At 40.5% G+C, this 14,645-nt stretch overlaps 1 protein-coding gene across 4 annotated transcripts; it reads left to right on the top strand.

Annotated features, from left to right (window-relative positions):
- The first annotated feature begins 3,603 nt into the window (after positions 1-3,603).
- LOC147360790 (aldo-keto reductase family 1 member C3-like) lies at positions 3,604-14,385 on the top strand. Of its 4 annotated transcripts, none has more exons than XM_086331120.1 (9): positions 3,604-3,626; positions 7,202-7,369; positions 7,658-7,774; positions 9,014-9,091; positions 9,511-9,633; positions 10,462-10,571; positions 11,441-11,606; positions 13,027-13,109; positions 14,242-14,385. In XM_086331120.1, the coding sequence occupies exons 3-9, from the start codon at positions 7,769-7,771 to the stop codon at positions 14,282-14,284; spliced, it is 609 nt and encodes a 202-aa protein (XP_086187246.1). In that variant the 5' UTR covers positions 3,604-3,626; positions 7,202-7,369; positions 7,658-7,768; the 3' UTR covers positions 14,285-14,385. The 4 variants fall into 4 exon arrangements, 3 of the variants coding, with proteins under 3 accessions (XP_086187246.1, XP_086187245.1, XP_086187244.1); XM_086331119.1 differs by lacking the exon at positions 3,604-3,626 and adding an exon at positions 4,775-4,877; XM_086331118.1 differs by lacking the exon at positions 3,604-3,626 and adding an exon at positions 4,825-4,964.
- Positions 14,386-14,645: the final 260 nt, after the last annotated feature.

Genomic DNA, 14,645 nt, shown 5'->3' with positions numbered 1-14,645 from the left:
GTGGAGTCCCTACCTCCTGTACTTTGACTTAGTCACTAACATGGGATTCCAGCTGCCTAATTACTGCAGGAAGATGTCAAGACTGAAGAGACAGATGACTGATCAAACAAGGAGAAGCTGGAAGGGAGTTTAGAGAGAAATGAATACAAATTATTGGTAAAATGAAGCTTTTTTTTTTTTTCCAATGAAGGATCTCAAAACTCTCCCTATTGCTTGTAAGCTGTATCATGCTTCTGAGAAAAAGCCATGATGAAAGAAAAAATGTGGAAGGTTATTTTTCTGTATGTAGGAGCTCTTAAGTATAATTCTATGTTCTTCATTAGTCTGTGAATGCCTAGATTTACTCATCTTTGTGGGCTCAGGTCAGCAGCACAGCTCCTGGAACTTGGAATCGCTCAGAGTGCACTTTTTAATGAATTGAAAAGGACAAGTTCAGAAAGAAAAGTAAAAAGATGGAAAAAAAAAAAAAAGGGAAACAGCAGTAATACTAATTTCTGAGTAACAAGTGTTTTAATATATTATAAATTAAGAAAGGAATATTCCCTCTTTGAGCTGTGTGATTATTCAGGTGCTTGTGGTAGCTCTCCAATAGAAGACAAGTTCTTTAATGCAGGCCCTCTGCATTTATGGAGTGTTCACTTGCTTATCCATGGGTGTATGAAAAAGGGCAGCTAATTTGTTCACTGGGCACCTTTTCATCATCTAGGGGCAGAAGTTTCACCTGTGTCTAAGATGGTCACTACAGTTACTGCCAGGTCTTGTGGTCTCATATAAATTGTAACGAGTCAAACTACCTGTCACTGTGGAGTGAATATCACATATGGATGTTGGGACTGGACCTGCAGGTGCCGTGTGCACATGGAGCAGACACCACATGTGTGCCTGTTGGGGGAGAACGAGGGATATGTTTGTAGATTTAGAGTTTTAGCCCATCCTGACCGCATCATAGAGTAATGCTCTATGACAACATGACTGATTTAATAAATGAATCCTTCTCCTTCTCTTTCAGTGGTGTTGGTCACCCTGAGTATCCATTCTCTGAAGAATATTGACTCTCAACTCTCACCGAGATTCTTCAAGAATTTCTTGCATCACTTTTGTACTTGCTGGAGGTACTTAAATGAAGTGTCTGAACTTTTGAAAGCTTGCCTTTCCTTTTTTAAAAATAAAAAGTTTATGAAACAATAAAGACTTCAAGTAAGACTCTTGTTTCTGATCATTAAAGTAATACCTCCAAATTGTAGAAAATTTGGAAAATAGAAGGGACAAGATAGAAAATAAAGATCAGTTGTGTTTACCCATTTAAAAATACTTACCTTTGGTATATTTACCTTGTGGTTTTCCTAGACAAATATGTGCATTTGTTTACTTACAAAGACAAATCAACTTCAATCGACAGGTTGTATACTTCTTTTGAAACTTAGCATAAGTATCTCGGTAAGCTAAAAGAATGATTTTAAAAAATCAGATGTTGCATTTTGCTTCCTATAAAGTAGCACATTTTACTCATTTATATAATTTCTTAATTGTCTGCCCATGCTTAGCATTTTGATGAATTCTTACATATTTTGAGTTTGTTCATTGGTCATTCAGCAAAACTTTATTGAATATTCTTCAGAAAGACATTGTTTCATCAACAAATGTCAATAAGTGAAATAAATTCTTGAGCTTTTGGTCTCGTGAAGAATGAGACTGTGAATGGTATCAGGAGAATTTAGCTGTTAGAAATGGGTATGTGTCTGTTGAGATAGTTCTGCATAACATCTTGCATTTCTGTATGTCTATTAGGCAGAGACATCAACTACCCTTCATCCCACACAACTTTTCATTTCTACAAAACAGCCTTGAAGATAGAGACAGTGGTTCCTGCATTTCTCTGGAACAGAAAATGCTTATTCCAGGAAGGAAGAGTGTTCATGGAACATTTAAGGGCCAGAAAGTCTGCTCATGTGTGTGAGTTTAGTGAGGTGGGGAGACCCCTATGGGGCAGGGGGTCATTGTCACATAGGCTTTTAAAGGACTTTACTGTGAGGGAAATGGAGAAGGATACTTCCAGAACCACTGCTCCTTGGGCCACTCTCTGATAGCTGATGGCCACACTGGCCTGTCCAAATGTCCTGCCTGTCTGAGCTGGCTCTGTACCCTACACTGCCCACTCTGCCCAGCATGGGTGGCCCTCACCCTGGGGGGAGTAAACGGGATCCAGAGGCCCTGAGGGGGCATCTGTGGGCTGGGGGACACACGGGCTGCCCAGTAAACTGGCCAAGTCCTGAACAATGTCCGGCTGCCTCCTTAGCCTGTTCCAGGAGCATAAGCGGGTGCGTGTCTCAGGAGAGGAGTCAGGTTCCCGGGCCTCCTGTGCGTCCACCTGGGTTCACAATAGCTGCGGGGCTGCGACCTCACGGGGTCGTCCCAGGGCTGCAGTGCCCAGTGTGTGGTGTGCACGGGTCTCTCCAGGGAGGACCTCTGAGTCCCTGTCCCCCCTTCTCATCTGGGGCCCTCTTGTGGGCTCAGTCCTGGTCTGCAGGCTTCTCTTCCCTTCCCACCCAGCTCCATGGGGATGGTTCTTTACAGCCTTGGTGTGGAGGAGTCTTCCTGCTTGTGTTGTGTGTTTTCAAGAGATGGGACCCACTAATGTGCTTCTGGGGGAGCTGAGCTCAGCGTCCTCTTGCCCACCTGGAGCTCCTCCCCAGGACAGTGTGTGAAACTCACTATGCTCTAAGTGTGGCCCCTGTGATTGTTCAGGAAGAGTCGGTGCTGATTTCTTTTCTTCCTTTCATGGATCAGGCTTTTCTAGTAGGGCAGTGGTAAAGAATCTGTCTGACAGTGCAGGAGATACGGGTTGCATCCCTGATCCAGGAAGATCCACTGGAAAAGGAAATGGCAGCCCACTCCAGTATTCTTGCCTGGAGAATACCATGGACAGAGAAACCTGTGGGGTCCATGGGGTCACAATAGAGGGGTCTTGACTTAGCGACTAAACAGTAACAAAACAGTTTCATGGCTCATGTTTTTCTCTCTTTTTTCCCTCTCTGTCTCTTTTTTTAGCTTTGTTGTTTCACCTTTCTTTACTGTATGCCTTTTCTCTCTCTCCCTCTGTGTGTTCATGACTGGGTACTTGAAGTACAGCACACCCACTGTTTGCATATTTGTACCACATCCAGTTTGTCCTTCACTAGCTGATGTGGTATGTCCCTGTTCTGGGGTCAGCCCAACAGGAATCTAAGGGAAACTCAGGTCATTTCTGAGTCACAACTTACCTGGCCCATGAGTGGCTTTCTGATTCTGGGAAATTTATGATTGTTTTTGAATGCCTTACTATACCCCAAATCCACACCCCAATTCTATCAGGGCTTTACATGGTCTTGTGTGTGTCTCTACCCTTAGTCCCTGGCCCTGGCCCCATGCATGTCTATTCCCCCTGCAGGTGTAATGAGCCACTCCAGCTGCTCTTCAGTTCAAGCTCAGAGTTAAGTGAAACGGACACCATTTTCCTGGCAAACTCCAAGTAGTGGAGAATATTGCACATAAGGATTTCTGCAATGAGTCTGCTTTGAGGGAGGCAGCGGGGTGCTGCACCGCCACCCTTTACAGATCAAGATGGCCCTGCTCAAGTCAGGGGAGAGGTGAGTGTGAATAAAAACATACAGAAATATCCTTCCAGTCTTTTGGCTCTTCCCTAGTTGTACGTTCACTTTGTTGCTGTAGATGTTTTTTTGACTGGTTCCCAGAACTCCTACGACATTTTTCAGCTGCTTTCTTTTTCCATACTTCCCTTTGCAAGGGAGACTTCACTCCTCCTAGCTCACTATTTTGCTGACATCACTCTATGTGTTAAAATGAATTTTCCTTCACAACATTTGCTTGTACCAGTGCATCATCGTTTCCCTTACTCTTCCTAAATTTGTTGCAATTTCAGTTGTTTATCGGTTTTTCTTTTATGAATAATGTTTAGCATGATAACAAACTGTGTAAAATATGTATTGGTTACATTATAAGAGTACCCTAAAAAGTTGTGTAACTTAGTTCAAGGTATAAACACTCAAGAGTCTGTTTGAACCTGCACATGGTATCCAAAAACTGTTAATAATTGACATCAATAAACACTTTGCCAAAATGCCTGGTTTTGGTATCCTTTTCAGAATTTCACCCTAGTCAGGTCTGTAAGGGCTTCTCAGGTGGCCCAGTGGTAAGAAATCGCCTGCCAATGTAAGTGACTCAAGAAACTTGGCTTTGATCCTTGGATCAGGAAGATACTGTAGTGTAGGGAATGGCAACCCACTCTAGTATTCTAGCTGGGAAATTCCATGAACTCTGGAGCCTGGCAGGGTACAGGCCATGGGGTTGTAAAAGAGTGGGACATGACTTACTGACTATACCTTGACCACCATAGGTGTATAAAGCAAAATAATTTTGCTGCTGGAAAATTTAAAAGGCAAATTTGGTTTGTTTCACATTTCGATTCTCTATTAAGAGATTGTATTTTGGAAAATGCTTAATAATCAACACTTCTTAATTGTGTTATTAGTGTGCCTTCCTATACTATGAAATACTTGTTTCAATTGATGTTTCATCAAAAGTGGGCTCCATAATTAGAAAAGTGAAATGACTGGTATGTGGAGGTTTCTGTGTAACATTTGGCCAATAATTGTTTGGCACATTTCATGATTATATAACTGAAGTTATTCTGATTAAAAAATAAACTACCAAAGTAATTGGCTTCATTTCTCTTCTTACTCTATGGGCATTGGTTTAATCCTCTCCTCCTCCAATGTATCTGCTAACATTGGACAGTCAGCTGGGGCGTTAACTTCCTGTTATTTATAGCCTGTGAAGGCAGAAGAAAAGATCAGTCTGCTTATTCAGAGGTGAAACAGGTAATGGATCCCAAAGGCCAGAGAGTGAAGCTTAATGATGGCCACTTCATTCCTGTCCTGGGATTTGGCACTGCTGAAGCTAAAGAGGTGACAGAGGTGGTTTGGGGTTGAGATATAAATAGTAGTGGATGTAACATGAGTGGAAGGGACTTGGGTTGTCAAGCACTGAGCACCTGGCTAGCTCCTCTAGCCACTAACCAGGCTAGAACCATGTCCTGTGAAAAGAGAGAGAGTATCCAGTTTTCACTTTGCATCAGGGTCTGAGGCTGTGCTCACCTGCAGATTACTCTGGGTTTCCCTCCAGTTTCTGTCTCTTTCCCAGCTTGGCACAAGAGGTGAGACTCGGCTGTCAAGATCACTGACTGTCAACTGCTTTGCTTTGAGGGCGATTGCAATGGCCGGTCTCTCTGTGTATTTCATTAGTTACAGAACTCTTACCTCCTTCAAAAATGATGTGACCCAGAGAAGTATTTGAGGTGGAAGTTCCTAAGGATGAGGCGAATAGGAACTAATGGGAGAGAACTGCTTCTCTACTGTGGGGTGCCTTGTAGGTGCCAGGCAAGACACTCCAGTTGTGTTTTGCCTTGTACTTCAGTTGCTCCTTGGAAACTTCTTCTAATGGAAAATATGGTGTCACTTGAGGGGATAAGCTACCATCTTACAGGCCATGTTGTGTAATGCATCCCTTGGGTGTTGTAATGTCTTTTTATTAAAGTGTAGTTTTCAGTGCTTGGACAGAAAAGGGACTAGCAGACAAATCTCTAGACCTGAAGCCAGAAAGTTTGCTGTCCATCTTGTCTTTAGAGAATGTAGTTGTGACAAATTCTGATCCCGAAACTTTGGGTCTCACTTTTATCATTTGGAGAACAGAAGGAAATATTCAGAGGCATTTTGGAAAGAGAAGACAGGACATTTTAGTGCCAAGTAGGGTGCAGGGAGTAAAGTGTCCAGGCTAGTACTAAAGTTTACTGGTCCATTCCTAGTATATCCCTGAATACCCAAGTGTTTAAGAAAGACCAGGACTGAACCCAACAGAGAGCAGTTGCACCAATTATCTACCTCCTTGAAATAGAAAAGATTCTGACACATGAAAAAGAAATAGAATATTATTCAGCATTTTAAACAAAGTTAATACTGCCATTTGAAATTACACAGGTGAACTGGGAGAAGTTTAGCTAGGTGAAGTAAGCCAGAAATAAAAAGACAAATACTACATGATGTCTTTGTGAAAAGTGAAAGTGAAATCGCTCAGTCGTGTCCGACTCTTTGCGACCCAATGGACTGTAGCCTACCAGGCTCCTCTGTCCGTGGGATTTTCCAGGCAAGAACACTGGAGTGGGTTGCCATTTCCTTCTCCAGGAGATCTTGACCCAGGGATCAAACCTGGGTCTCCTTCATTTTAGGCAGACACTTTACTGTCTGAGCCACCAAGGAAGTCTCTTTGTAGGTGGAATCTAAAATAGTGGAACTTATAGAAACAGAGAGTAGAGAAATGAAGACCAAAAGCTGGAGATAAATCTGTGAAAAATGGAAAGATGTTTGTCAACAGTCTAGACCTTCAGTGATACAATGAATAAGTTGGTGACCTGATGCACAGCACCGTGACTATAGTTATAAATAATGGGTGATACCCTGAGATTTTGTAGAGATTAGATCTGAAGTTTTCTTATAAACCCCCTAAAGTAAGGTAAGTGAAATGAGTGATCTGCTAAATAGCTTGATTTTAGTGATCATCAACAATGAACACTTATATGAGAACATCACTTTTTATACCTTGAATAGATACAGTTTATATTTGGTGTATTCCATGTAGCTTTACTGGTAGACAGTGGTCTTAGAAGCTTTCACCTTGCTTCTTGATGCTTTTTGTTATTTAGTTTTTCAGTTACTAAGTCATGTCTGACTCTTTGTGATCCTATGGATTACAACAGTCCAGGCTCCCTGTCTCTCACTATCTTCTGTAGTTAATGTCTTTACCATGTACCTTATACCTTTTTTATTTTGCTTCAAGAATCTTATAGTATAAATCACATTCATTACTACAACTTAATGCTGAGTCCTTTGGGTCCACTGAACCTGGACGTGGTCTTGGGGTCCTCTGATGCCTGTGATCGACCATGGATCATTTGGGATGTAAGGGTTACTGGGTGGGTATTTAAAATCTGACCAGGAATGTTCAGGGAAACTGTCATGGGTTCAGCACCAGACCAGAACTAATCAAAGATATGAAGAAAAGTTGATTCTTTGGAAGATCAAAGCTTGCGCTAGCAATCTCTTAATCATGTGGGTATTATAATCAACTTCTACCTTTGTTGCTTATGTAGGTTCCTAAGAGTGAAGCTCTGGAAGTCACCAAATTTGCTATAGAGGTTGGGTTCCGCCATATTGACTGTGCTCATGTGTACCAAAATGAAGAGCACGTTGGCCAGGCCATTCGAAGCAAGATTGCAGATGGCACTGTGAAGAGAGAAGACATATTCTACACTTCAAAGGTGCTGCATGTTGTGTGTTGAATGTGTGTACTAGTGAGTGTGCCCAGGTCACTATTATATAATAGGATCATGTTTGGTGAAGAATTGATTGGTGAACTATGCTTCTTGGTATAGTCTTAAGGTATTAGAAATCCCTGGTGTTCAGTGTTTAAGACTTGGCACATTACTATTATGGGCTCCCATTCCATCATGTGTCAGGGAAGTAATATCCCATAAGCCATGCAGTAAGACCAAAAGAAAATTTCCTAAATTTTTCTTAATAAAATTTCTATTTTTTAATATTTTCAGCTTTGGTGCACTTTCCTTCGACCAGAGTTGGTCAGACCAGCCTTGGAAAAGTCACTGAAAAATCTTCACCTGGACTATGTTGATCTCTATATTATTCATTTTCCACTGGCTATGAAGGTTGGATATATGTGTGATCACATCAATTTTAAATCTTGTGTTAGAATGTGCGTCAACTTACATGGATGGTTGAATTAAGATTTTTCTTAGTAGATTGAAAGGATGATTACACCAGAGTAGAATCCCCCAAATAATCATTTGTGATCATCTTTTTACTGAGCTTCTTTAAATCTGTTACATGCCCCCCCAGACAAAGGAGTTAATAATCCAAGACTCTCTGCCAGAAAAACTTGAGGCAGTAGAAACAGGCAAGTTCTGTACACAGTCTTGATTATGACTCCTGAGTGTCTGGGGATATCATGAACCAAGAGTTTGGTGCAGCTGTGGTGAACATGGGACTGCCTCATATTGAACATGATTAGTTTATCTTGTCTTTCACCCTTTCAAGGTTAGCAGATTTGGTGCTGTTCCCTCTGGGTGTGTCTAAACTTTGTACCTTTATAAGGAGTTGGGAGATATTGTCTAGTCTTGCTTGACTTTATGATGAGCTTTGTAGACTACACTTAGTCATTAAGAATGGTTTACTTAGAAATCTTGATTTCTAGTTATAGAAATCAACTCAAGCCATCTAATGCAAAATAACTTAGTGGAGTATGTAGGTGGCAAGTCCCAGACACAGAGAGTTTTGAGGATTCTCAGGACTCCTCAGAAATGTCTCTTTTTTCTATCCCTTATAAGGGGATTACTTTATTTTTACTGAACATTTTCCATTGGTGGAAAATATGACCTTGGGGGCATTTCAAAGCTCAGGGTCATAAGCATTTGAGAGCACATCTGGATCTTTCACATTCCATATCATCCTAATGAGAGCCTTGCTGGTTCACATGCCTGTCCTAGGGCATCTAATGCTAGAAGGGTAAAGGAAATTTGATTATCTAGCCCAGGTCTAGTTTACAAGTTTTATTTTGGAAACTATGGCATGTATTTACTGCCATTCTCAGATCAGAGATATTTCAAAAGAACCAAGTACAGGGAACAGAAAAAATTAACAAGAAGTCACTGGAAGTCCCTTTTAGGACATAGAAAAATTATTGCAACATATAATAAGTGTAAGAGATTAGAATAAGCCTCCCTCAAAAGACATTGCTTACAACTCCATACACAAATCACTTTGCAAATATTAGTATGTAGAAAGTTGTAAAGCTACCTCATAGAGGTTTAATTCTTAGTGCCTGGCAGCCTGGCTAAATGTGGAGAAATTATTTTGTCACATCTCTAATATATCTGCCTCTGTTCCAGCCAGGGGAGGAATTATTGCCAAAAGATGAAAATGGAAAACTGATAGGTGATTCGGTGGATCTCTGTCACACGTGGGAGGTGAGTCCAGGGAGGAGAGAAACAGAGGAGGATCCAGGAGAGGGGGAAACTCCTTCATTTCTGCTACCTGTGAGAATGGGCTGTGGACCATCAGACTCGGCAGTTCATGAATCTAAGGGCTGGGATGCTGGGTTTGTGGCGAGGAAACCATTGTTGAAATGTTCATAGAAAAGAACGGAGGAGGAGAATATGGGACAGTGTAGACAGGCATCTCTTTCCTTCCTTGTGATATGTCTTCTCCAGGGTTTTCTAAGGAGGAGTTGGTAATTCTTCTTCGATCATGACCTTCTTCTCCTTTTTCCTTTCTTAAAATCAATGTAAATTCTTGACATGAGACACTTTTTACAGGTTTTTTCCCCAGCATTTATTCTTGGTCTATCACTCATTTCAAACGACTGTTCACCACCTCTCCCTCCCAGGCCCTGGAGAAGTGTAAGGATGCAGGGCTGGCCAAGTCCATCGGGGTATCCAACTTCAACCACAAGCAGCTGGAGAAGATCCTGAACAAGCCGGGGCTCAAGTACAAGCCAGTCTGCAACCAGGTGAGCAGCTCGGCTCCTCTTCCTCCTGCTCTTCAGAACCTCCTTCTTGCGCTGGAGCCTGATGTCTATCTGTCCTCCTCTCCTGTTCATCCAACCTTTGTGGGACAGAGGATTCTAGAGAGTAGAGTTGCTGTCTGGATAGTGTGAATAGAAGCCCAAATCTGATGTAGTCAGATTTGATGTATCTATCTGATGTAGTCTGGATGGAAAAGGTAGGGAGGGCATCCTGCTAAATTGTGGGTAGAACCTAGAACTAGAGGTAGGATGTGTTTTCCTGAGATTAAAGGATGACAAGATTGGACGGGAAAGTGCCCTGGAATGAACTTTGTGTACGAAGGAAGCCATGAAAACATTGAATGGGAAGTAAATTAATAAAGTAACCAATCAGCTGAAATGGGTGGTGAGGGTTTGTGTGGGGTTCTGATGACTGAATCCTTAGTCTTGGTGTCTCAACATTTATGAGTCTCAACAGGGAGCACAGAACAGAAAAATGTGCTGGAGATGATGAAATTCATCCAGGTTAGAGGGTGAAGTTAAAGGTTCAAGGTGATGCTAACAGAAGATAAAACATTTACCAGGGAATATCTACTCAAATATAGAGTACACCTTTTGATTACTCAACTTGGACTGGTTCTCCCATCCATGGTCTGTCATAAAATTAACTGTATAAACACACTTTTCTCTATTGTTCTCTAGATGTTGATATTTCCATTTTACATTTAATGTTGCAACCTTTCCTTTAGGCACTTAAAACTTTTAATCTGCCTCTGTCATATTAATATTACCTTTTCAAATAATCTGACACTCTTCTCTGTTGACATTCTGCAGGTGGAATGTCACCCTTATCTCAACCAGAGCAAACTGTTGGATTTCTGCAAGTCACATGATATTGTTCTTGTAGCCTATGGTGCTCTGGGATCCCAACGAGTAAAAGAATGGTATTGAATCCTACTGAAGACAACTGGGAGTTTCCTTAAAATTCAATTTTTGATGAGCTATTTAAAAATACAGTACCCAGATAACTCTTATAAGCAAAGGGAAGTGAGGGGACAGATGGAATATTTTCTTCTATCTTCCTATCACCCAGCCATTTTTCTACATTGTATTAGCTTGTAGACTCATCATTAACAGATATCTGCATTAAAATCTATATATAATCCCCTAGTTGAAACCAGAAACACAAGCTTATGTCATGATTTATATAGATATTGACTAATAAAACATTTCTAAAAATAGAAATTCCAAGCCTCACTTACCTTATGTCTAAAATTGGTATAATAATATGCAATTCTCAGGTCTATTATGATAGAAAAAACTAAACTTGAACCATTTTTGTATATATCTAAAGAAGAGTGGTGACAGAATAGATTTCTCTGATTTTGAGAGTACTCAGTGTTTATCACTTAGGACTATTCACTTAGGAAAGTGAAAATTTTAAAAAATCCCTGTTTTTTTCCTTCTGTTCTCTGTTCATGGCCTTGATTATAGAAGAAAAACAACCTCTGAGAATTAAAAAAAAAAAATCCACGACTTTAGCACTCCTGGTCTCAGGTCAATAATGCATCCAAATAACCTGCAGAGCTTTGTAAACACAGAATGGGATGTGACACAGTTGAAATGCTGATTTAGTTTGTCTTCAGCTAGCCATGGAATTTTTATGTCTGACAAGATCCCAGGTGATACTGATGATGCTGGTACACTTTGAGAAGCACTGGTATAGAGAGGACCTACTTAATCTGTTTGGGAAAACTACTCACAAACTGCATACTTAGGCTCAGCTCCTCTGGATTTCTGAATTTTCTTCTAGGGTGAACTTGAATCTCCCTGTTCTCTTGGAGGACTCAGTTCTTTGTGCCATTGCCAAAAAGCACAAGCAAACCCCAGCTCTGGTTGTCCTTCGTTACCAGATACAACGTGGAGTTGTTGTTCTGGCCAAGAGTTACAACAAGAAGCGGATCAAAGAGAACATACAGGTGATGAGTGGGGCTCTGGGCCGAGGGCTCCTATGGAATATCCTTCATGAGGGTCATTCTTTGTCTGTCTCTCAAGACTTTCCTTGAGTCAAGATGAATTACCTGTTCTTCCCTATGCATGAATGACTTGTGTGTATTCCTGATGGTTTTCTTTTCCTGCTGTGGCAGCAGGAGAGGTGGCCTCCCTGAAGAGGGTTCAGTTCTGTTCAATTAAGTCACCCAGTCATGTCTGACCCTTTACGGCCTATGGATTTCAGCATGCCAGGCTTCCCTGTCCATTACCATATCCTGGAGCTTGCTGAAACTCATGTCAATTAAGTCGGTGATGCCATCCAACCATCTCATCCTTTGTCATCCTCCTTTCCTCTTGCCTTCCATCTTTCCTTTTGATGATTGTAGGGGAGAAAGTGGTCTCCCCATCCTATTCCTCCACCATCTTAGGACTGCCTCGGCCCTTCTCTTCTATTTAACTATTCAGTCCTTTGTACTGTGTTCTTAAAATTGAAAATAAGTGTTCTTTCTCAGAATGGTACATTCATCTTTAAAGATGTCTTGACTGCTCTTGACTGTTCTTTTATTTAAAATTTAGTATCACTTTACTGATTTCCACAAAAGAATATTGTTTAACTCCTTGGATCATGCTGCACTGAAATACTAGATCACTCTGGAGAAATGTATTTCTTTAGAAAATTGAGCTTTTCTTTTCATGACTGTGATGTTAATTTTTAATAATTTGCTGTTCTTTAACATTTTAAACACTTTTCATAACTTTCTCCACTAAAGTGTCAGTCGCTTCAGTTGTGTGTGACTCCTTGTGACCCCATGGACTGTAGTCTGTCAGGCTCCTCTGTCCATGCAATGCCCCAGGCAAGAATACTGAAGTTGGTTGCCATTTCCTTCTCCAGGGGATTTTCTCAACACAGAGATCTTCTCCACTAAGGCACTGACATATAGGTTTTGTTAGATTTATTCATAGGTAAGAAGTAAGTTTGAAATCAGATTCCTGATAGGCTTTCAAGGGGGAGCCTCCACCCACGCTGCTTCAGCTGAAAGCTGTCACCCTTAGGGCGTGTTGGGAAGACGAAATCAGTCTAATGCTAGCTCAGGTTCAAGTATCGAGTTAGGAGTGTCCACAGCAGTTTGTTTGGAAAAAGATTTTAGTTTGTTTCCTGTCGCAAGTGATTCACTTAGAAAGATAAGGGATTGATACACAGTAATGTTAGTGAGGTGGACAGAGTAGGAGAAGGTGTGGGAAGGAGAGGTGAGAACTCAGCAAGGGTCCCAGGTTGTTCTACTGGAAGCTGAGGACAGACACGGCTTCCCTGTCCCCTCTGTCTCCAGCCAGCTGGAAAGTCCTCCAGTCCCCAGGGGATGCTGGCTCCCTGAGGGAGAGGTTAATGTGATTGTTCCTTCCTTCCAGGTGTTTGACTTTGAACTGACTCCAGAAGACATGAAAGCAATCGATGGCCTCAACAGAAATAAAAGATATTATGAATTTCTTGTGTAAGTGACTGTTTCACAAACACAGTCGTTTTTGTTTTTGTTTTTTGTAGCAGAGAGGTGAGCAGGGGAACTAAGATTTTTAAAAGCTTAAGTCTAGAAAGACAGTCCTTATTTCCAGAGTAGGAGTGAGCCAGGTACTTCCTGCAGACCTCAGCCCAGAGGTTTCCTTCAGGGCTCCATCCTCGATCAACAGAAATTGATTGGGGACCAGGAGAGCCCATCAGTAAAATTCCCACAGTTGACATTGTGGTGAATAAATTCACTACTTTGTGCCCCGAATCCCTGAGCCTAGTGTACCTCCTCTCAGAGCCCAGGGAGCCAGGAAACACAAAGGGCACAGTGCCTGCAGCCCACTATTCTTTCAGGGACCAGTGAACATGTTTAATTGTTAATTCTTTCATTTCTCTGAAGGTGTTTTCAGAGTGAAACACCTTCAGAGAAATGAAAGCTAAGGAAGCATGCACGAGCTATAAAAAATGATAAAGTCCTTTATGAATGATGATAATATCAAAACAAAACTGGGAAATACAGGAAGGAGTAAAGGGCACTACGAACAGTCAATACATGGATAAACATTAGAAACTATTCTCTTTTCTTAATTTCTTCATGGTAAACTATCAACATTATATTGTGAAATTTTTCAGAAAAAAAAAAAAAGAATATGGTATGACATAGTTCTGTCTTAGATATTATGCAAGTGGGATGAATACTGAAAATAACTAAAGTACCTCATGGTAAAAAATAAAAAAAAAAAAAATAAAGACAGAGATAAACTATAAAAAAAAAAAAAAGAATTTCTACTAAATTAAAAGTTTTTCTTTCAAAGTTGAAAAAAAAAATTTATTTTTTATAATTGCTTTATAGAATTTTGTTATTTTCTGTCAAACATGAATATGAATCAGCCGTAGGTATACATATGTCCCCTCCCTCTTGAACCTCCCTCCCATCCCTCCCCATCCCACCCTTCTAGGTTGATAAAAAAAAAAAAAAAAAAAAATTGTTAATTCTTTTTACATAAGGAAAAAGAATTAGTTATTATATAAGAATAAAATAAGACAGTTATTATTATTAATAATAACTATATTATTATGAAGCCAGATTTCATAAATGAGTCCATCTCTTTGTCTTCCAGTGGTGTCGGTCACCCTGAGTATCCATTCTCTGAAGAATATTGATCAACTCACTGTGGTTCTTCGATAACTCTTTACTTCTGTGGGGTGGTGAATATTTTCATGCTTGATGAAGAAATTTAAATAAAGTGTCTGAACTTCTGAAACCATGCCTTTCTTTTTAAAAATAAACAGTTTATGAAACAGCATAGACTTTAAAGTAAGAATGCTCTTTCTTTCCTGTCATTGAAATAATACATATATATGACAGAATATTTAGGTAGAAAAGGGAAAGGACAGGAAATAAAGATCAGTCATGTTTACCCATTCGATAATACTTACCTTTTGTGCATTTACCTTGTAATTTTCCTAGGCACATATGTGCATTTTTTTATTTACAAAGACAAATAAACTTCATTCTACAGAT

This window comes from Bos grunniens, chromosome 13, assembly GCF_055505025.1.
Source record: "Bos grunniens cultivar Pamir isolate PY7600 chromosome 13, Bosgru_T2T1.0, whole genome shotgun sequence".
Lineage (NCBI taxonomy): Eukaryota > Metazoa > Chordata > Mammalia > Artiodactyla > Bovidae > Bos > Bos grunniens.
Note: the sequence above shows the minus strand (reverse complement) of the source record. Positions and strands in the feature narration are given on the sequence as shown.

Bases quoted from the DNA above. Each gene is read 5' to 3' on its own strand.
- LOC147360790 (XM_086331118.1), top strand. From the start codon at position 4,881: ATGGATCCCAAAGGCCAGAGAGTGAAGCTTAATGATGGCCACTTCATT. The intron at 10,572-11,440 runs GTATTGAATCCT...ATTTTCTTCTAG, and splicing joins TCCCAACGAGTAAAAGAATG to GGTGAACTTGAATCTCCCTG. The intron at 13,110-14,241 runs GTAAGTGACTGT...TTTGTCTTCCAG, and splicing joins AGATATTATGAATTTCTTGT to TGGTGTCGGTCACCCTGAGT.